The sequence below is a fragment of the Sapajus apella genome, unplaced genomic scaffold (genome assembly GCF_009761245.1).
Source record: "Sapajus apella isolate SASKATOON/1434 unplaced genomic scaffold, GSC_monkey_1.0 scaffold20, whole genome shotgun sequence".
In the NCBI taxonomy this organism is placed as follows: domain Eukaryota; kingdom Metazoa; phylum Chordata; class Mammalia; order Primates; family Cebidae; genus Sapajus; species Sapajus apella.
The window spans coordinates 27,130,683-27,154,583 of NW_022436960.1; the positions used below are offsets into that span (position 1 = coordinate 27,130,683).

Sequence of the window (23,901 nt, forward strand, 5' to 3'; positions counted from 1 at the left end):
TTTACTGCAGAACTGTTCATAATAGCCAAGATATGGAATCAACCTCAGCACCCATCAACAGATGATGGATTAAAAAAAAAGTGACATATATACATAAAGACATATTGTTCAGCCATAAAATGAATGAAATCCTGTCAGCTGCAGAACATGGATGGAACTGGAGGTCATTATGTTAAATGTAATAAGTGAGGAACAGAAACACAAATATTGCATGTTCTCACTCATATTTAAGAACTATATCTCATGGAGATAGAGAGTAAGATAATGGTTACCAGAGGATAAGAAGGGAAAGGGGAAGGGGAGGGAAAACACATACTGATTCATGAGTACAAAAATACAGTTAGATAAAATGAGTAAGTTCTAATATTCGAAAGTACAGTAGGAAAATTGCAGTTGACACTTTATTGTATATCTCAAAATAGTCACAAGGGAAGACTTGTAATGTTCCCAACACAAGAAAAGATAAATTTTTGAAGCAATGGATATCCCGATTACCCTGGCTTGATCATTACACATTGTATACATGTATCTAAATATCACATGTACCCGCTAAATATGTAAAACTGTGATATATGAATAACCCCAAATCCTTGCTTTCATGGAGATTACAGCCTACGGTGAGGATATCATTGAAATACATAAGTAATGTAAAAAACAAAGATACTTACAGATTTGGAGTTTGAGCCAAATTATTGAAATTAATGGTTATATACTACCTAAACATTTTCAAGGGATCTTAACTTGGAGACTGTGAGTCCATAGGGCATCAAGACAGAGCCTGATTGAGGGGGAGGGTGTTTGAATCCTTTGAAATTAATGCATATTTCTAAGTTTGAGTGTATATTTTTTTCAGGAGGAGGAACAAAGCTTTAATTAGATTCTCCAAAGCATTTCTGAATCCAAAAAGGTTAAGAATCACTTCGATTGATTAAAGGATACATTTGCCTACATGTGCATTCATAGTATCCTCAAAACTACCTCAATGTCATTTGAAAATAATGTTCTTTGTGGTGTTCATATATAAAGGCTCATCTGAATCTGACTGGATCAGCTAGGCATGGCGGCTCACACCTATAATCCAGCAATTTTGGGAGGCCAAGGCAGGAGGATCACTTAAGCCCAGGAGTTCGAGATCAGCCTGGGCAACATAGTGAGACCTCGTCTCTATCTAAAAATTTTAAAAAATAAGAAAAAAAGAATATGACTGGATCAATTGAACATGCCATAGAAGCTTTGATTCCTGCTGCCATGGGGCTCTGGATGATCTGGAATAGGAAAATGCTCCTGACTTGTGTTCACCTGTGTTGCTAGAGCAAAAGGTAATCCTTGAATAGGAAATAGCAGTGAACCAACCTCTGTTTCAATCAAGGTAAAAGAAAAGGAAAACCAAAAGTGCCAGATCTGCATCAATCATAATATTTTCACCAATGGAGAAATATTAGAGAATATTTTCAATCAGGAACATGAAAAGAACTATTCTTAAACAGTTACATTTTGAACAGTCCTCCAAAAGCACTTCATGAGCATTTATTGAATCACTAGCAACAATAACAAACACATGTTTTAAGGCTTGCTTCAATTCCTTCTTCAATTCCTGGATGCTGATAAACCTCAAGAAATTCACACTGCAATCACCAGGAGATAAGGGTTAAATGTTAATCATATTTTAAAGCGGGTCAGGAAAAGCAGGAAATCTCTGCAGTTCCAATACCTAGCACTAAATTCTCTTGGCATATCTTCCCTCTCTGTTGAGCTCCATCATTTTCACAACACACATATACATATAGACATTTAGCGTTCCAAAATCCAGACAGAGTCCAGATCAAGATTTGCCAGAGACGTTCCTGGGAAACCTGGCAAAATGGCCAAATCTCTTTGCGGCGTTTCTGATTTATACATTTAGATTTTGTGTGTTGACAGAGGAGTTGCTGCTGCCATCGTTAAGTAGATCTATTCTTACTGCATCTCTAGTGAGTAACAGGCTGAGTTTTGCCTGCTCAAAGAATCAGTTGACTATATGATAAAACATTCTGATGAGTTTGCCCAATAAATAAATGATAATCTCAACAGAGCCACACGTTTTGCAACCTGCTTCAAGGAGTGGAGAAACATTTCTAATCAAGAAAACAAAGTTCAACTCCTCCTTTCTCCAAGCAGGCACAAGTATAGGCTTGGCTGCAACTCTGTAACAACATCATGGAACAACATGCTCACAGGGTGAAGTGTAGTCATTCTCCTCTGATGAGAGGTTTGAGTCCTCATTCAAACCAAAAGAGGCAGAAAAACACTGAGGTAAAGAGCATGGAGTCAGATAGAGCTGATTTGAGTCCTAGCACAGTAACTTGTCATCTATGTGACATTAGTAGACTCACTTATCCTACCAGCTTCTATTTCTTTATCACCATTGGCAGAAAATAAGTACCTACATCTCATTAGGATTAAAGAGAGAATGCATATAAAGTCCTTAGCACAGTGCCTAGTACAAAGTAAGCATCTGATTAATGTCAACTGCTTAATTATGAAGGGCAGGTATGGTCTTATCAATGAAAAACTTTTGACACAGGGTCTTACTTTGTAGCCCAGATTGGAGTGCAGTGGTGTAGTTATGGCACATTGCAGCCTTGATCTCCTGGACTCAACTGATCCTCCCACCTCAGCCTCCAGAGTAGCTGGGACTACAGGCACACACCACCGTACCCGGCTAATTTTTGTCTTTTTTGTGGAGTTGGAGTTTTGCCATGTTGCCCAGGCTGGCCTAGAACTCCCGAGTTCAAGAGATCCACCCACCTTGGCCTCCCAAAGTGCTGGGATTATAAGGAGTGAGCCACCACCCCCAGCCAACAATAGTTTTTAAACAAAATATAAAAACCTGCAAAATGTAGAAAGGAAATTCTTTTCAATTTAGCAAACGTGATAATGTCTGCCAAGTACAAGGCCTTGTGCTAGGTGATGAGTTAGAAAGAACTGCATCATGTAGTTTAGTGCAAAACAGGAAAGAAAAGATACAAAATAATTATAATACATCTGTTGTAAAATGTGATTAACAAAGGACTGAAGGAGCACAGAGAATAGAAAGATGATTTCTGGCTAAGGTAGCAGAGGGTTCTTCATTTACTTATTTATTCAAAAAATACATATTGAGTATATGTTACTAATATCTAGCAGGCTGGGGAAAAAAAAAAACGGCGAAAAAATGGACATGATCCAATTCTCAATGAATTACCTTGTAGTCCAGTTGAATCATCACATTTTTTGAGTACTACCCACAGGTCAGGTGCTGAGGCAGCAAAGGACACTGCCCTCAAGGAGTTTACTGTCTGTTAAAAGAGACAGCTATCTTGACATACATAGTGTGATGAGTGAAACGGTGTGCATATGAGTGAAGTGGCATCTACACTGAGCCTGGACAGATGCCCAGATCAGACATGGTGACTGCGGAACATTTTCCATGAGGAGATAGCATAAGGCATGGAGACTAACAGAAATTCTAGTTGAGCTGCACAAAAACATGTGTGACAGGAGGGAGACAGGCTGGAAAAGTAGCCTGGAGTCAGATTCTAAATAAAGGCTTTGAATCACATTTAATAGCTTGGGCTTCCCATTATAAACAAGAAGGCCCCCAAGATTCTTAAGCAGAAGAGTACCATGATGAGACTTGTGATGAGACTTGTCATCATAGCCAGGCACAGTGGCACATGCCTGTAATCCCAGCACTTTGAGAGGCTGAGGTGGGTGGATCATTTGAGGTCAGCAGTTTGAAACTACTCTGGCCAACATGGTGAAACCCCACCTCTACTAAAAATAAAAAATTAGCCCAGCATGGTGGCAGGCATCTGTAATTCCAGCTACTTGGGAGGCTGGGGCAGGAAAATCGCTTGAACCTAGGAGGCAGAGGTTGCAGTAAGCCGAGATTGCACCACTGCACTCTAGCCTGGGCAACAGACCGAGGCTCTGTCTCAAAAAAAAAAAAAAAAAAAGAATCCTTTAGAGCAAAGCAAAAGACTAGGGTGAACAAGAAACCAATGAAGAGGTAATTGCAGCTGTCCATCTGAGAGATGATAAAGGCCTTAAGCAGAACAGTGGGACGGCAGATGGAAAAGTAAAAGACAGAATATGTATCAGAGACACTGCAAAGTCTTGACAACTGCCTCAACATAGAATGAAGACGTGAGGAGAGGCACTGATAAACCAACAGCTCCATTTCTAAATTCGCTGGAATTCTAGAATTCCAGTCCCTAAAATTGCAATGTCACTAATATAGAGAAGAAGAAAAGGAGGCAAACAGGTTTTAAATATGTTTAAGACTTTTCTGAGTATTTTCAAAATATGTTCAAAATACATTAAGTATTTTGAATGCTGTGCCATATAGTTAGGTGGAAATGCCTCACAGTTGGAAATTTGGACCTGACTCACAGCAAGGAGGTTCAAACTAAAGATATATATTTGGAGGAAATCCACAGAAGTGCCAGATGAAATCATAGGAAAAGGAACTTTACCCCAGGGGAAACTAAGGAGAAGAAAAAAAGTTCTGAGGATCACTGCCTAGAATTCAGAGATATGCTGGAGGATCCCAAAAGACCAGGGAGAAGCAGATGCCCAGGGGATGGTCCACCTTCTCCACCCAGAGCCACTCTGCTATGATCAACTTTATACAACTAAGGTCTGTATGCCCAGCGGCTCGGAAAAACATGCTGAAAATGGAATCTAGTTTTCGGGGAGAGCAGGAGGAAGGAATGAACTCTCAGAGGAATTACTGAAGGGTTAGAGAAGCTAAGAGAAATTTTCACATAAGAACCAGTTGGCAATGGTGCCATATGCTGAAGGAAGAAGAGTAAAAAGAGTGACTGAAGTTGGCAATTCTGAGGTCATTAGTAGCCTCTGAGAGAGGGATGGACAAATGGTAAGAGATAAGGTGAGAGCAAGTGTGTGGGGTGGAGGGGTGGAGGGAGACTAGAACCAATAAGGGTGTGCTATTTTAAAAGAAGTCTGGCAGTACAAGGAAGATGAGTTTGAAGGGGTGGCAGAATAAAACAAAGGCTATTTTAAAATAAGAGACCACGCAGGAGGCCAGGAACTAAAGAAAATGGGAGCTTAAAGCCTTGAGACCTAGAAGAGCTAGGAAATTTATCGTATCTATTGGAGCCAGGTCCTAGAACAGAGAGGCACAAGTAGCTAAGAGAAGAATTAGTCTTGATACCAAAACTACCCCATTTTACAGATGAGGAAATCAAGGCACAGCGAGGTGAAACAACTTGTCCAAAGTCTCGCTGACTCAAGAGCTTATGCCTTTTTCTACTTACCCTTTTCTGCTTCTAGAAATAAGAAAGAATAATGTATATGGTACAGGGAACAACAACTTTTTCTACCAAGAAAGAATATGAAACCAAATGAACCAGAGTTAGCAAACAGCAACAAAATCCGAGCACAAATGTACGTAAGTTCATATGTGTCCAGATAAACAATGGAGGCAGAAAGAGTTTCCAGTCAATTGCTGAAGCTTGTGATAAACTGGGCGCCATCTGCCTCAATGCTAGAGAACATCTGTAACCATTTCAAAGATTTAGCTCCGTCTCTCTTCATTTCATTGTCAAATTGGGATTTCTGAAATTGAGAGTCACTCAAGGCCCACTGTGGACCCTTATGGTGGTGGCTGCTGCAGCAGAAGAAATGATAAGAATTCCTTTGCACAGAGAGAATGAAAGAGTTTAACCGCCGTAAACCAAACGTTATGTACCTCCGCATCTATCTTTCTCTAGGACCAGTCAGGGAAGTCTCAGGGTAAGGAGCAAAAAAATGAAAGAAATAGAATAGATATTTTTTCCCCATTCTCCATCTAAATGAAAAATGTGAAGAGCAAAAAGCATCTCCTCCCCTCTCTGTATCTGTCAGCACATTTCCAGGAAGCCTGGCCACATCCTGGGCACTGGCTGGCAGGGGAGCAGAGACTGACGCAGCATATTCGTTCACACTGGAGCCCCTGCCTGGGTGGTCTGCTGTTATCCCTTTGATTAAACTCCCAGGCTGGAAGAGCTGGAGTTGCTCCTAGTGATAGCTAGGTCCTGAAATCTCACACTTGCCTGCATGGAGAGGGCTGGCGCTCCCTCTGATTGCCTGCCTCCCACTTCTCACCACTAAGCTGGGCTAATTCACCACATTCTTCTGTTCACTAGTGGCAAAAACCACAAAGGGCTACGTTTCTTCAGAGCACTACAATCCTTTCCAGCATGGAGTCAGGCAGAGATAGTGAGACTTCACATGGAAGCTCAGCACACCACTGGTCACCACAGCACTACTCCTGCCCCCAGTCCAGGTGCAAGATGTTTCTAGAAAACCCTGCTTTCAGGGACATACACATAGATTTCCAAAAGATCTTATCTCCAAAAGATAACCAGCCCCTCTTGGGCCAAGGGAAAGAGTTAAATTTGACCTGCTCTCTGCTCAGAATTTGGAAATTATTTGTTGAATGGTAGTAGTTGAGAACACTTCTCTCTTTATATTTCAACTATATACATGCTTGCAGATGCATTCCTTGCCACTGCTAACATGGCAGGGAAAGTTTGATATTTTTATGTGTTTTAGGCTATAAACAAAGTCAAATCACAGCAGTAGTAGTAGTAACTACACAGGATATAAGCTTCTGTTTTTGCCACACAGATTCCTTAAGAATCTAACTTCAAATGTAAATTCTGAGTCCCTCAGCATTTTGTTATCAAATTTTTGGGCTGTCAGAATACTTTGCTTCTTTACCTTTGGCTAGGTCACTGCTCCTCATTATCTTCACTAGCGAGCATGGAGGAGAAAGGGATGACACTGCTCCATCCTCCAAATCCAACCTCTTCAAGCTACCTGAGTAGGCCAGCTAAAAGGCAAAGCAATAATGTCTCAGGGGATCTCCATGAGCTATGAGACAAAGGACAAGCTCCTTCACAGGGCAGTAAAGCTCTGCCTGAACCAGCCTTGCCACTCACCCAGCTTCATTCCTAGCTAGTCTCTGCTGACTCCCTATCCTGTGACACCCTTAAACAGCCTGTCGTTCATTTCCCCACATACACATAGGCGAGTTTTTATTCTGGAAGCTGTTTTCCCCCTTGTTCTGCCATCTACCTGCCTACCTTTAAGATTCGGTGTAGATATAATCTCTTCCAAGAAGGCTAGTTCAGCTATTCTTCCACTCCCATCCACAAGGCGAGTTTGGGGCTTCTTTTAGCAGTTGTTATTCCCTAGGACTACCTCTGTCACACATACTCCATGCTATTATTACATTATTATCATCTGTTTACGTGGCTATCATTACAAAAGAGTAAGTTATTTCATGCTGAGGACTATGTGTTATATCATCCCCAAGCTTAGTACCAAAGCCTGGAAGACTCTTAAACGTGCCTAGCAAAATGTTTTTAATACATACATACATTCGCGAGCATGAGCGTGCACACACACACACACACACACACACACACACACACACAATGGAATAAAAAGTTTTAATAGGCTAAGCAGTTGAAATTATATGCCAAATATAATGACTTTTCAGAAATAACCAATAACTTCAATTTTCTATATAGCACAATTTAAAATTAACTTTCCTTACTTAGTAGAATATCTCTTAACTCTGCCCAGAAAGGCAATTAAAGATATATCAGAGTTTATGCAATACAATGAAAGCAATGCTCAGAGAAAAATTCATAGTTTTTATATAGTGAAAAAAAAATACCAAGAATGAATGAAAATAAGGATCTAACTCAAGGTGGGGAGAAATACTGAAATAGTGGAACAAAGCTAAGGAACGCAGAAAGAAGGAATCAGTAAAGATAAGGTGAGAAAATAATGAATTAGAAAACAATAAAACAGAATGAATAAATATATCCAGAATTAATCTTATTTTTAAAAGGGAAGAAAATATTCATTAAACCTATTAGAAAAATAAAAAGAAAAGAAAAAGCACAAACACAAAATAAGAATTGTGAATAAGAAAATAGGTAACAGGAAATCAAAAACATGTAGATTACTGGACACAAACTTGTTTCTGATAATAGCTAAGTTTAAGTTTTTAGGACCCAACTTCAGAGAGAAGAGCAGAGCGCTCACCACTTTCTGACTGGAAATCTGCCTCTTTCTAGAAAGCTACAGACATTGTATCACTTGACTCGGTGAGTAAGAAACTAAAGCAACTTTCTTTTTAAACATAACTAGAAAAAAAAGGAAACTGTTAATAAACAAATGTACCAGAATCTATACTAAACCATTATAACATGTTATTATTTATCAGAAAAAGAATAATCAATGACATAATTTTCCAAATTCCAAATTAAGGAATCCCTTTCTCTGAAGGAAAAGGGTTGAATAACCTATAATTGAGGCAGCAAAGTATGGAGGGAGGGAAGCAGGGATGGTTAATGGGTACAAAAATATAGTTAGCATGAATAAGATCTAGTATTTGATAGCACAACAGGGTGACTACAGTCAATAAATAATTTATCATACATTTTAAAGTAACTAAGGGTATAACTGGATTGTCTGTAATACAAGGAAAGGATAAATGCTTGAGGTGATGGATACCTTTACCTTAATATGATCAACACACACTATATGCCTATATCAAAATATCTTATGCACCCCAGGAGATTGGCCTTGTTGGCTGCTGGGAACTGGGTAAGGCCTGCCACTGCTGGCTTTCCCCCACACTTCCCTGGTGTCCTGTATGATGCAGCAGAGGCAGCCATAATCCCCCTGGGAAACATACTCCATGAGCCTGAGACACGCTCCCATTCCCCACAGCAAAAGCCCTATCCAAGGAAAGTCTGATCTCAGGCACAGCTAACTCTGCCCCAACCTGATGGTCTTTCTCTACCAGCCCTGGTAGCTGAAGACAAAAGACATAGTATCTTGGGAGCTCTATGGCCCCCTCCCACCACCTGAGAAGCTTGAATACTTATCCAGGCAACTTTAGGGCAAACTTGTATCAGCTGATGCTCTCTTGAAAGCACCACCTCCTGGCTGGAGGCCAACAAACCGCTAGGACAACCAGCATTCAAGCAAACCAGCTCACTGAACAAAACCACAACAAAGGACCCTCACAGAATCTCACAGAGTTCACTCCCCTGCTACCTCCACCAGCTCGGGTGCTAGTATCCACAGCTAAGAGACCTGAAAATGGATCATATCACAAGACTCTCTGCAGAAACTTGCCAGTACCAGCCCAGAGCCCAGTAGCTCTGCTGGGGAGCTAGACCCAGAAGGGCAATAACAATTACTGCAGTTTGGCTCTGAGGAAGCCCCATCCCCAGGGGAAGAAGGAGAACACCACATCAAGGGACCACCCCATGGGAGAAAAGAATCTGAACAGCAGCCCTTGAACCCCAGATCCTCTGACATAGTCTACCCAGATGAGAAGGAACCAGAAAAACAATTCTGGTAATATGACAAGGCAAGGTTCTTTAACACCCCCAAAAGATCACACTAGCTCATTGGCAATGGATCCAAACAAGAAATCTCTGAATTGCCAGAAAAATAACTCAAAAGATAGATTATCTACCTATTCAAGGAGGCACCAGGGAAAGGTGAAAACCAATTTAAAGAAACTTAAAAAAAAAAAAATTTACAGGATACAGATGACAAAAAAAAAAAATCTCCAGGGAAACAGGAAGCATCCATAAAAAACAATCACAACTTCTATTTTTACCTAAAAAGATACATCTAAAGAAATGCAAATTACCCTGGTAAGTTTCAACAACAGAACAAAAAAAGTAGAAGAAAGAACTTCAGAGCTTGAAGACAAAGCTTTCAAATTAACCCAATTCAACAAACCCCCCCCCCCAAAAAAAAGAATACCCCAAGAAAAACAAAGCCTCCAAGACGTTTGGGATTATGTTAAACAACCAAACCTAAGAATAATTGCTGTTCCCAAGGAAGCAGAGAAATCTAAAAGTTAGGAAAACTTATTTGGGGGAATAATTGAGGCATACTTCCCTGCCCTTGCTAGAGACCTAGACATTCAAATAGGAGAAGCTCAAAGAACACCTGGGAAATTCATTGCAAAAAGATCATCACTTAGACACGTAGTGATCAGGTTATCTAAAGACATAGGAAAGAATCTTAAGATCTTTGAGGCAAAAGCATTAGGTAACAAATAAAGGAAAACCTACTAGATTAACAGCAGATTTCCCTGCAGAAACCCTAAAAGCTAGAAGGGAATGGGGTCCTATGTTTAGCCTCCTTAAAAAAAACAATTATCAGCCACAAATCTTGTATCCAGTGAAACTGAGCTTCATAAATGAAGGAAAGATAAAGCCTTTTTCAGACAAATGCTGAGAGAAATAGCCACTACCAAGCCAGCACTACATGAACTGCTAAAGAAAGTTCTAAATCTTGAAACAAAACCTCGAAATACACCTAAATAGAACCTCCATAAAGCATAAATCCTACAGGGCCTATAAAACAATAACACAATGCAAAAAAACACAAGGTATTCCAGCAACAACTAGCATGATGAACAAAATAGTACCTCACATCTCAATAATAATGTTTACTGTAAATGGCCTAAATGCTCCATTTAAAAGATACAAAATGGCAGAATGATAAGAATTCACCGACCAAGTATCTGCTGTCTTCAATAAACTCACCTAATACATAACTTCAAGAAACTCACCTAACACATAAACTCACATAAACTTAAGATAAAGGGGTGAAACATATTCCATGCAAATGGACACCAAAAGTGAGCAGGAGTAGCTATTCTTATACCAGACAAAACAAACTTTAGAGCAATAACAGTTTAAAAAGACAAAGAAGGATATTAGACAATGATAAAAGGACCAGTCCAATAGGAAAATATCACAATCCTAAATATATATGCACCTAACACTGGAGCTTCCAAACTTATAAAACAATTGCTACTAGACCTAAGAAATGAGACAGACAACAACACAAAATAGTGGGAAACTTCAATACCCCACTGACAGCACTAGACAGGTCATCAACACAGAAAGTCAACAAAGAGAGAATGAACATAAACTATACCCTAGAACAAATGGAGTTAACAGATATTTATAGAACATTTTACCCAACAACTGCAGAATATACATTCGATTCATCAGGATATGAAATATTTTCCAAGATAGACCATATGACAGGTCACAAAACAAGTCTCAACAAATTTAAGAAAATCAAAATTATATCAAGTACTCTCTCAGACCACAGTGGAATAAAATTGGGAATCACCTCCAAAAGGAATCCTCAACACATGCAAGTACATGGAAATTACATAATCTGTTCCTGAATGATCGCTGGTTCAACAATGAAATCAATATGGAGATGTAAAAATTCCTTGAGATGAATGATAATAGTGACACAACCTATCAAAGCATCTGGGATACAGCAAAAGCGGTGTTAAGAGGAAAGTTCATAGTTTAAATGCCTACATCAAAAAGCCTGAAAGAGCACAAATAGACAATCTAAGGTCACATCTCAGAGAGCCAGAGAAACAAGAACAAACCAAACCGAAACCCAGTAGAAGCAATAACAAAGATCAGAGCATAACTAAATAAAATGGAAACAAACAAAAAACCCAATACAAAAGATAAATGAAACAAAAATCTGGTTCTTTGAAAAAAATTTAAAAATTGATAGACCATTAACGAGATTAACCAAGAAAAGAAGAGAGAAGATCCAAATAAGCTCAATTAGAAACGAAACAGGAGATAGTACAACCAATACCACAGAAATACAAAAGATCACTCAAGGCTACTATGAACAGCTTCACATGCACAAACTAGAAAACCTAGAGGAGACAGATAAATTCCTCAAAATACACAACCCTTCTAAATTAAACAAGGAAGAAACAGAAACTTTGAACAGGTAACAACAAGCAGCAAGACTGAAATAGTAATTTTAAAACTGCCAACAAAAAAATCCGGGACCAGATGGATTCACAGCTGAATTCTATCAGGCATTCAAGAAGAATTGAGACAAATCCTATTGAAACTATTCCAAAAGACAGAAAGAAAAACTCCTCCCTAAATAATTCTATAAAGCCAATATCATCCTAATATCAAAATCAGGAAAGGGCATTAACAAGAAAACTACAGACCAATATCTCTGATGAACACAGATGCAAAAATCCCCAACAAATTACTAGGTTGGTGCACAAGTAATTGCGGTTTCTATCACTAACTTAATCCAACAGCTTATCAAAAAGATAATCTACCATAATCAAGTGGATTTCATACCAGGGATTCAGGAATGGTTTAACATATGCAAGTCAAGAAATGTGATATATCACATAAACAGAATCAAAGACACAAAACACATGGTCATCTCAATAGACACAGAAAAAGCATCTGACAAAATCCAGCATCCCTTTATGATTAAAATCCTCAGCAAAATCGGCATAAAATGGACATACCTTAAGGTAATAAAAGCCATCTATGACAAAACCACAGTCAACACTATACCAAATGAGGAAAAGTTGAATGTATTCTTCTTGGAAACTGGGACAAGACAAGAATGCCCACTTCACCACTTCTATTCAACATAGTTCTGGAAGTCCTAGGCCAAAGCAATCAGACAAGAGAAATAAAAGGCATTCAAATCAGTAAAGAGGAAGTCAAACTGTTGCTGATTGCCAATGATATGATCACATACTTAGAAAACCATAAAGACTCATGCAAAAGGCTCCTAGATCTAATAAATAAATTCAGTAAAGTTTCAGGATACAAAATCAATTACACAAATCAGTAGCACTGCTATACACCAACAGCCACCAAGCTGAGAATCAAATCAAGAATTCAACCCCTTTTACAACAGCTGCAAAAAATAAAAATAAAATCAAATACTTAGGAATATACCTAACCAAGGAAATGAAAGACCTCTACAAGGAAAACTACAAAACGCTGCTGAAAGAATTCACAGATGACACAAACAACTGAAAACACATCCCATGCTCATGGATGGGTAGAATCAACACTGTGAAAATGACCACACTGCCAAAAGCAATCTACAAATTCAATGCAATTTAATACCATTATCATTCCTCACGGAACTAGAGAAAACAATCCTGAAATTCGTATGGAACCAAAAAAGAGCCTGCACAGCCAAAACAAAACTAAGGAAAAAGAACAAATATAGAGGCATCACACTACCCAAATTCAAACTATACTACAAGAATACAGTCGTCAAAACAGCATGGCATTGGCATAAAAACAGGCACATAGACCAACAGAACAGAATAGAGAAAGCAGAAATAAAGCCAGATACTCCTAGCTAACTAATCTTCAACAAAGCAAACAAAAACATAACCTGGGGAAAAGATACCCTATTCAACAAATGGTGCTGGGATAACTGGCAAGCCACATGTAGAAGAATGACACTGGATTCTCATCTCTCCCCTTATACAAAAATCAACTCAAGACAGATGAAAGACTTAAATCTTAGACCTGAAACCACAAAAATTCTAGAAGATAACATCAGAAAAACCCTTCTAGACATTGGCTTAGGCAAAGACTATATGACCAAGAACCCAAAAGCAAATGCAACAAAAACAAAGATAAATAGATGGAATTTAATTAAATTAAAAAGCTTCTGCACAGCAAAATAGATAATCAGCAGAGTAAACAGACAACCCACACAATGGGAGTTAAACTTCACAAACTATTCATCTGACAAAGGACGAACAGCCAGAATCTATAAGGAACTCAAACAAGTCAGCAAGAAAAAAAACAATCCCTTCAAAAAGCCTAAGGACATGAATAGACGGTTCTCAAAAGAAGATATACAAATGGCCAACAAACATATGAAAAAATGCTCAACGTCACTAATTATCAGGGAAATGCAAATCAAAACCACAATTTCGGCAATACGTACCTTACTCCTGCTAGTACGGCCATAATTAAAAAATCAAAAAATAATAGATGTTGGCATGAAAGTGGTGAAAAGGGAACACTTTTACACTGTTGGTGGGAATGTAAACTAGTACAACCATTATGGAAAACAGTATGGAGATTCCTTAAAGAACTAAAAGTAGATCTACTAAAAGTAGATCTACTTGATCCAGTAATCCCACTACTGGGTATCTACCTGGAGGAAAAAAAAGTCATCATATGAAAAAGATACTTGCACATGCATATTAATAGCAGCACAATTTGCAACCTGAGTTGCATCAATGAGTAGATAAAGAAAATGTAGTGTGTATATACATAAACCATGGAATACTACTCAGCCATAAAAAGGAACAAAATAATGGTATTTGCAGCAACCTGGACGGAGTTGGAGAGCATTACTCTAAGTGAAGTAACTCAGGAATGGAAAACCAAACATCATCTGTTCTCACCTATAAGTAGGAGCTAAGCTATGAGGACACAAAGGTATAAGAATGAGATAATGGACTCTGGGGACTTGGGGAGAAGGGTGGGAGGAGGGTGAGGAATAAAAGACTGCACATTGGGTACAGTGTACACTACTCGGGTGATAGGTGCATCAAAATCTTGCAAATCACCACTAAAGAACTCATCCATGTAACCAAGCACTACCACTTCCCCAAAAAACCTTCTGAAATAAAAAAAAATATGTACACCATAAATATATGTACCTACTATGTTCCCACAATAATATTTGAAAAACTACTAAACAGTACACTTTATCTAAATACTTGTTTCTAACCAAATTAAAAGCTATTTTATTACTGAAAGCCTTTTATAGTTGAAATAACAATATTTTCTACATATATTGCATTTAGAGGTTTTGCATACTATCCTCATGACCCTGTAGTATTTTCCTCATCAACCACTGAAGACCCTGAGGTTAAGAGAAGTTGAGTGAACTGCTCAAGATCACACAGCTAGTCAGTGGCAGAACAGAACAGTGGTGTGAACTGCCCAAGATCACGCAGGAATCAGTGTCAGAAAAACAAGAAAGGGAACTGCTCAAGATCACACAGGAGTCAGTGGCAAGTCTCTGGATGGCTAATCCAGCTCTTTCTCCATTACTCCAACATGCTTATTACATCCTACAGCACTTCCCTCAGTACTGTACCAAGCACTGACCACCCCATTACCAAGACTCTAAAAGTTAACACTGACATCTAATGGCAAGTTCAGATTCCTACGAACCAGAGTCTGATGGACTTTTAATTCACCGGCACTGGATTTCTTTATAGATGAAAAAAATGAACTGAAAGGGGATGACTTCCCAGTCAGGATACAGTCACCTTGGATTCCTACAGGATTAGAATCTTTTCACTTTGTAGGCTTTGCAGTCTAGCAAATGATAGGAGTTAGAAATAGGTAAGCACTAATATTGCCTATGTTTTAGGGTTTTTGCTTTTCACTACAATCACAAAATCTCAATGTCTTGGTGCTTCTAGCTATCCATTTATAAACTGAAAACATATATTCTAGTTAGTGACCCAATGATAAAAGTGTAGTAGATCAGAGGCCTTTCCCATCTTATAGCCACTTAATTTGAAAATTTCTTCCCATTGTACTTTTGACATGCTATTCCCTCTTCCCATCATTCTATCACTAAAGTCCATCCAACTCCCTTCAAGAATCAGCACTGTTCTTGTCTCTTTTGCTTCCTATTTCACATTAGGCCTTCTTCTTTACTCCCTTCAAACAACCAAGGATTTGAGAAAGAAAATAATTACTGCTTCACACGCTGGGAAGAGGCTGAAGTAAAGCTAAGTCCATGAGAGGCTTAGCTTTAGTTTTGGTCCTAAATTTTATACAGAGAAGTAGGGTACCACCAGGGAGCAGTGTGTTGCCTACTTTTAGCATGTACTTAAAGTAATTTTCAGCTTCATTTTTTTTCTAGACTTGATTATCACTACAGAGTTACTACCAATTAAGGAATATGACACATTAGCAACATAGCAAAATGTAACTGTGGAGTTAAATTATGATAATTCCTTTGGAGGACTTTGATGCCATTACGCATTAAGGAATAAGAAAGAGATATGGCTTTTCCTTCAATTAAACACCATAGGAATAACCAGCAAGAAGGACAAAGAGAAGTCACAAAGCTCTTGAAAGTGTCATCTACCTTCATTATGTTGCAAGCTTGTTAATATCTATATAACATAAGGATAATATCCTGTTATTTATTTCTATCCATCCAGCTTGCTGAATGACCTTGATCACATCGCTTCTTTCAGCCTCAGGTTCCCCCATCTATGAAATAGGGAGAATTATATTGTATTGGATAAGGGTATAATAAAATATGTAATTAATCAGTTACCCATAAAACATTCTGAGATCATAAAATAAAAGGCAATATAGAAAAAAAAATTTTTAAGGGTAATGCTATAAAATTCTGGTAAAAAGATTTATAAGACTGGAACTCACTAGAAAAATTTACCAAAGAAGTTATTTTTAAAGATCCTTTAAAATTGTATTTACAGATGAATATTCAATTATGTTTATCCATGAAATAGGTACATCATAGTTAATAGCAGACTTACTTCACAATGCCTGTAACAGAAAGTTATTTTCTTTAAAATTGAAGAGGAACAACTTTCAGGTTCTTTAGCCTGAAACCACAATTAATAATACTCATTCAAAAGGCATCAGTATATGGGCATAGCAAAGACAGGGAAGGACAAAGTACGCTGTCATTAATTCTATCCTCAGGTCCAAAGAGCTCTTGGGCACTCCAGACCATCTGTACCTGTTGGGTGAGGAGGTTGATGTGGCTGGATGGAGAATACTGTCTCGCTGCCTGCTTCTCAGCGAGTCGCTGAAGTTCAGCTGTCACCATACTCTGGTTGTACCGTTTGTTATATAAAGAAGCATCTTCTCCCTCTTTTTGTGTTTTGGCTATTCCCGAATGATGCTTGTTTTGATAGCACGATCCTGCTAAAACGAAGAAAAGTTTTCACTCACTCAGGAAAAAAGCCGTGAAAAAAATTAGGATAATGACAGAAATCTCAGGTCCACAGACACTTTACTGAACCCTAGGGATCTTTAATAATATAGGAGTAATAAACTATCTTCAAATGATCACAAAAATAAATGCTTATCATAACCTAGAAACTCTTCCGATTACCAAACTGCCACATGCATTATTTATTAATGTGTTTTTGCTTTATAATGAAAGCTTCACAAAGATTTTCATTACATGTAGTGGGAATAATCCTAGAATTTACTAATCTTACTGAATATAAAACATATCTTTGAAACTCATTATAATTCTTGTTTTTCTTGTTATGTAACTGTACTTGTCAACAGTCTGTGGCATCCACTGTCAAATCATCCACAATACTTAAAAAGCTCAAAAAAAGAAAAGGAGATAAAAGTAAAATCGAGTGTACTGAGAAAAACAACAATAATCTTATATTTTCAAATGACTTATTTCCCTTTCAGATATAAATTTTCTTCTTTCAACTGTAAAATCAGAGCATTCTATTATTTAACCACTAAAATTCTGGCAAAAAAGAAATTATTTAACATAAAATCATGACTCAGCTGAGCACAGTGGCTCATGCTTGTAGTCCAGCTACTTGGGAGGCTGAGGCAGGAGGATTGCTTAAACCCAGGAGTTCAAGGTTACAGTGAGCTATGATCATGCCATGGCACTCCAGCCTGTGTGACAAAATGAGAATCTGTCTCTAAAAATAAAATAAAAATTTCTGTTTTTCCTGATTGTAAAAGTCACATCCTTTCAAAAAAATTTGTTTAGCTCAGAAAAGTAGAAATAATATATTTCCTTTGTTTTTTTAAAATTAATGCTAACATAATAATGATCATTCTGTATACACAACTGATTTTCTAAACCTGTAACTTTTTCATGTTTACTATATTATATAGTACATATAAAATACTTATAATAGCTGTATATAGTTATAAGAATATTATAATGAACACCTGTGAACTTACTACCCAACCCAGGAACTACATTATCAACAATAGCACTAACCTATATGGTTGTTCCTCCCCATTCTTAATCTCCCTTTTTCATTCTTTTTTTTTAAATAGTTTTATCAAATATATTTGTGTGTACATGCATATACAAACAAAATACTAGATAATTTTGCTTGTTTTTGATATCTACAAAAATGGTATTCTACTATAGACATTTTCTGGGATTTGCTTTGCTATTCATCACTACTCTTCCAAGATTCATCCTTGTTAAGTATAGCTGAAAGTCATTCATTTTCCTTGCTGTCTAGCATTCCATTTTGTAATTACATCACAAATTATGTTTCTGTTTCCCTATTGACAGATATTGTGGTTATTTCAAGCATATTGCTATTACAAACAACGCAGCCATAAACACTCTTGCATACATCTGCTTGTGCACATATGGAAGAACTCCTCTTGTATATGCGCAGGAGTGGAATTGTTGGGTCACAAAGTACGTAAAATTTTTCAAGTTTATGTAATAATACCAAAGTGGTACTTTTATACTCCAACAAACAAGATAAAAAAATTCCTGGGCCAGGCACAGTGGCTCACACTTGTAATCCCAGCACTTTGGGAGGCTGAGGCAGGGGGACCACTTGAACACAGAAGTTTGAGACCAGACTAGGCAGCAAAGTGAGATCTCTTCTTTACAAGAAATTAACTGGGTGTGGTGGCATGGGCCTATAGTTCCAGTTACTCAGGAGGCTGAGGTGTGAGGATTGCTTGAGCCCCAGGTCAAGGCTGCAGTGAGCCATGACTGCACCACTACATTCCAGCCTGGGTGACAGATTGCGACCCTGTCTCAAATTTAAAAAGAAAAAGAAAATAATTTCTGTTGATCTGTAGCCTGTTTAACACTTAGTATTGTCAAGTGTCTTAATTCTTCCCTAAGATGGTGTAAAATATCACTGTAGCCTTCATGTACCTGATTAATAATGATGTGGAACATGTTACCTCTTTTCTGATATCATTTTTCTATTGGGCTATCTTTTCCTTTTTGACTTATATGAGTTGTGCTTTTGTTTTTACTTGTGCTCCATACCACAAGTTCTTAATGAGGGTCTCCTTTATTATTTTATTTCATTATGGAAGTTTTACATCTGAAATTGATTTTATACATAGTGTGAGGCAGGAATCTAATTGCATCTTTCTCCGTAGGGATAACCAATTACCCCAGGAGCATTTATCGAGAAATCTCTCCTTTTCCTCTGATCTACAATGCCATCTCTGTCATACATCAAAGTTCCATCTTTCTACGTGATTGTATCTAACTTTCTATTCTGTTCCACTGGTCAGTTTGTCTGCGCCTTTGCCAATACCACACTGTTTGTCTTAAGTATCAGACCTTTATATTAATAAGGTGCTCCTCCACCTTATTTTCTTCTTCAGTAGGTTGTCACTATTCTTGGCTCTTTGCCTTTCTACTATCATTTTAGAATAGGCTTACCAAATTCAATGACAAACTTAGTGAGATTTTGGTTGGGAACTATAGTGAATACAGAGATCGATGTGATGAAAATGAAAACTGATGATATTGAGTCTTCCTATGCATGTACATGGTATATGTATCCATTTATTTAAGTTTTCTTTAACGTCTAATATCTATGTCTTTCAATGTAGTCTTGTAAAACTTCCTTTCTTTTCTAAATGCATTCCTAGGTGACATAGTTTTTATGCTATTATTAGTGATATTTTTAAAAAATACTTTTATTGGTGGTGATGGCTGCACAACAATGTGAGTGTACTGAATGCCACTGAACTTAAAATAGTTAAAATGATAAATTTTGTTATTTAATTTTATTAAAATCAAAAAACTGTTTCCTATCACTTTTGGCTAGTAATTTTGAAAGTAACTAATTTTTAAATGTTGATCTTATGCTAAAATAACTATTTCTAAAATATATATGCAATTATTTTGTTTTCTATGTCGACAATATATTATAGGCAAATACAAAATTTTGTTACCTCTTTTTTGATCCTTATGCTTACAATTTCTTTTTCTTATCTTACTATGTTGGTTCTGATCTCTAGTAAAACATTGGACAGAAGGAATAATAGTGGGCATCCTTACTTGTTCTTAATGTTAAAGAGAATGCTTTCAACATTTCCACATTTAGGCTGGTAGCTCTTGTAGGTTTTCGGCAGACAGGCTTTTTCAGGTTCAGCGTCTCCTTTGCTTCCTAGTGAGCTGAGAGTTATCATCATGAATGAATGCAGAATTTTATCAAATTCTTTTTCTCCATGTACCATGATGAAAAATATGTTTTTTTCTTTATTATATTAATGTGGCAAATGACATTTATAAGTTTGCTAATGTTAAACCCCTCCTACAATCCTTGAATAAACATGCTTATGGTGTACTACCTCTTTTAGATGTTGCCAGATTTGATTGGCTTTTATTTTGATTCGAATTTTTGCATTTGTGCTCGTAAGTGAAGCCAGTCTGTAATTTTCCTCTTTAATACTGTCCTTAATTGGTTTTATTATAAAGATGAAACTAGCCATACAGAATAAGTTGAGAAAAATTCTCTCTTTTTCTACACTCCAGAAGAGTTTTTAAAAAATATATTGAAATTATCCACCTCATGAAAGATTAGAACTTACCCATAAATCTAGGCTGTATGTTTTCTGTAAGACTTTCAACTACTGTTATCACTTATTTTAACACTTAGAGGAATATTCAGACTTTCTTCATCTTCTTGAGTAAATTTTACATAAGTTATAGTTTGTATGAGTTTGGCCTATTTTATCTAAGCTTTCAATTTTTTTAGAATAAAGTTAACAAGATTACATTATTTTTGTCATTTTGGGTATATTTATATTTTTTATGTCTGCTTTTCCACTCCTTATATTATTTATCCATGTTTTCTGTTTTTTCTTGATAGGTGTCCCCAGAGGTTTGTCCTTTTTATTAGGCTTTTCAAAAAATCACTTTTGGATTTACTACCCTCTATTGTGCCTTATTTTTGAAATCTGTAATTATTGCTCTTATCTTTACTATTTCTTTCTCCATTTAGATTTATGATACTGTTTTTATAATGTCTAAAGCCAGACATTTAGCACATTAATTTCCACCTGTCTTCTTTTCAAATATAAGTATTTATTTATTTTTATTTTTAGAAATGGGATCTCTCTATGTTGCCCAGACTGGGCTTGAACTCCTGTCCTCAAGCAATCCTCCTGCCTCAGCCTCCCAGGGAGCTGGAACTATAGGTGCACACCAACTCTAATTATTTAAGGCAGTAAATTTCCCTCCAAATACTGACTTGCATTGCACTCTACTTATCTGGACATACAGGCTTTTCATTATCATTCAGTTCTAATACTTTGTAATTTATCCATTAGGATTTCTTCTGACTTTTAAATTTTGAAATACACAGGAATTTCTTTTATATCTTCTTGTTACTGACTTTCAACTTAACTGCAGTGTGGACAAAGAATGTGGCTGTGTGATACCAAGTCTCTGAAATTTGTTCTCCTGTTTATGATGTAGGATATGACAGATTTTTAGAAATATATCATATGCTCGAGGTGTTTCTCTAATTATTGGGTGCACAGTCCTACATATTATCAGTAGATAAACTTATCATCTTGTTCAAATCCTCTTTATCCTTTCAGCGTTTTAAAAATCTGTTTAGTATATTAATAATTAATAGAAGTATGTGAAAATCACCCACGAAGACAGTGGATTTACAGATTCTTCATGCAGTTGTTTCCATTTTCGTGTTACATATTTGGAGGCTATTTTATTAGGTAAGACACTTATGGAATTATTTTAACTTTTGACTGAAATGAACTTTTTGTCATTATGCAGTTACTCTTTATCTGTAGGAAAGTTTTATACCTTCAAGTTTATTTTAGCATATATTAATGCAACCATACCAACTGTCTTCTGGTTGGTACTAATCTGGTATTTATTTCTTCAACTTTTTGCTTTTAAACATTGTGTCCTTAAGTTTAGGTGTGTGCCTCTGGTAAACGGCATGCAGTTGGATTTTTTAAAGCTTTAAAAATTTGGCAAGTTTAACCTATTCATGTTTATTTGATTCTTGATATATTTGGACTTGATTTACTATGTTTTTGTTTTGTTTTGTTTTTTTGAGATGGAGTCTTGCTCTGTTGCCTAGGCTGGAGTGGAGTGGCAAGATCTTGGCTCACTGCAATCTCTGCCTCCAAGGTTCAAGCGATTCTCTTGCCTCAGCCTCCTGAGTAGTTGGGACTATAGGCCCGCGCCACCACACCCCACTAATTTTTGCATTTGTGGTAGAGACAGGATTTTACCATTTTGGCCAGCCGGGTCTTGAACTCCTGACCTCATGTGATCTGCCCACCTTGGCCTTCCAAAGTGCTGGGATTACAGGTGTAAGCCACTGCACCCAACTGATTTACTATGTTTTAAATTTCTATTTATCTTGCCTTTTCTATGCTTCTTGCTTGCATAAACCTAAGTTTCTGTATGCTTTTTATTATCAATTCATTTTTCTTCTCCCCATAAGATTAGAATTTATATTTTTATTCTTTTAGTGATGACCTTTGAAATTTGATGCTGTATATTAAATTTTTAAGTCTATAGTTAAATAATATCTTACTCCTATTCCAAAACCATTGAATTACCACAGAAAAATTTAACTCCAATCAATTATAGGCTGCTGTTGATTATATATTTTTGTCAATATATTGTTGTCTACTACTGTTCAATCCATTCCGAATATTTCTTTAATCACAGTGGAAATAAGCTAAATATCAATTACAAAAAATAAAGAATCCCAGCTACCTTAAAATTAAACAATATACATAATTCAAGAGTCAAAAAAGAAATCACAACAGATATCAGAAAATATTTATGAACTGACCAGCTTCTTTCGGTCCCTACCCTTTTCTTGGAAAGGATCAAAAGGGAGGGTTTTGAAAAAGTTTTTATGATAACATCGCCACTGGAGACACTGATCTTACTGAATTTCTTCCATGGGGAAAAACAGTTCAAACCAGAATATTACTGATCACTATTATCACTGATTTTAGAAAATTAAATCACAAGAACAATATCACCCAGAATTAGCAGAGATATATACATATGCATATACTCATATTTATGACTTATTAAAGTAGACCATTTAATATCTCTGATTCAAGCTGCATATTACAATATCTGTTTCATTTGAAATCAGGTATTAAGAAATATAGAGTGGCTATTTATAAAACACGTCTTAGCTGCAACTCACCTTAACATAGCTATTACTAGTGTTTAAATCTTGACTGATGTTAAGATACTCCCCAAATTGATCCACAGATAATAATCCTATCAAAATCCCATCTGCCTTTTCTTGAGGAAATTGACAAGCTGATCCTAAAATTCATATGAAAATGCAAAGGATCCAGAACAGCCTAAACAATCTTGAAAAAGAAGAGTGAAGTTGGAACAATCATCCTTGGTGATTTCAAAACTTACTATAATGCTGCAGCAATCAAGATAACGTGATATTGGCATAAGGGCAGACACCCAGATCAATGGAATAAAACTGAGGCCCTAAAAATTACCCTTACACATTTAATTAACTAATTTTTTAGAAGAGCACCAAAACAATCCCATGGGAAAACAATACCCTTTTCAACAAATGATGCTGATATAACTGAATATTCACATGCAAAAGAATGAAGTTAAGACTCCTACTTCATACCATATAGAAAAATTAACTCAAAATGGACAAAAGACCTAAATATACGAGCCTAAACTATAAAACATAGGAGGGGCTGGGCATGGTGGCTGACACCAGTAATCCCAGCACTCTGAGAGGATAAGGTGGACAGATCATGAGGTCAAGAGATGGAGACCATCCTGGCCAACACGGTAAAAACCCGTCTGTACTAAAAATACAAAAATTAGCTGGGTGTGGTGGCGTGTGCCTGTAGTCCCAGATGCTCAGGAGGCTGAGCCAAGAGAATCACTTGAACCCGGTGGGTGGAGGTTGCCGTGAGCTGAGATCGCGCCACTGCACTCCAGCCTGGTGAC

At 37.1% G+C, this 23,901-nt stretch overlaps 1 protein-coding gene across 26 annotated transcripts in view; it reads right to left on the minus strand.

Moving 5' to 3' along the window:
* Positions 1 to 23,901, minus strand: part of TTLL5 (tubulin tyrosine ligase like 5) — a 283,926-nt gene that overhangs the window by 140,624 nt on the left and 119,401 nt on the right. For 20 of the 26 annotated variants that reach the window (XR_004271639.1, XR_004271640.1, XM_032287240.1 and 17 more), the window contains one exon: positions 16,657 to 16,844. Coding sequence is in view for 23 of the 26 variants with exons in the window: in XM_032287240.1 (XP_032143131.1) it covers positions 16,657 to 16,844 (188 nt within the window). In the remaining 3 variants the exon portion in view is untranslated. Of the gene's footprint in view, positions 1 to 6,747; positions 6,860 to 16,656; positions 16,845 to 23,901 lie in introns of all 26 variants that reach the window. The other 6 variants (XM_032287246.1, XM_032287235.1, XM_032287245.1 and 3 more) reach the window with 2 other exon arrangements.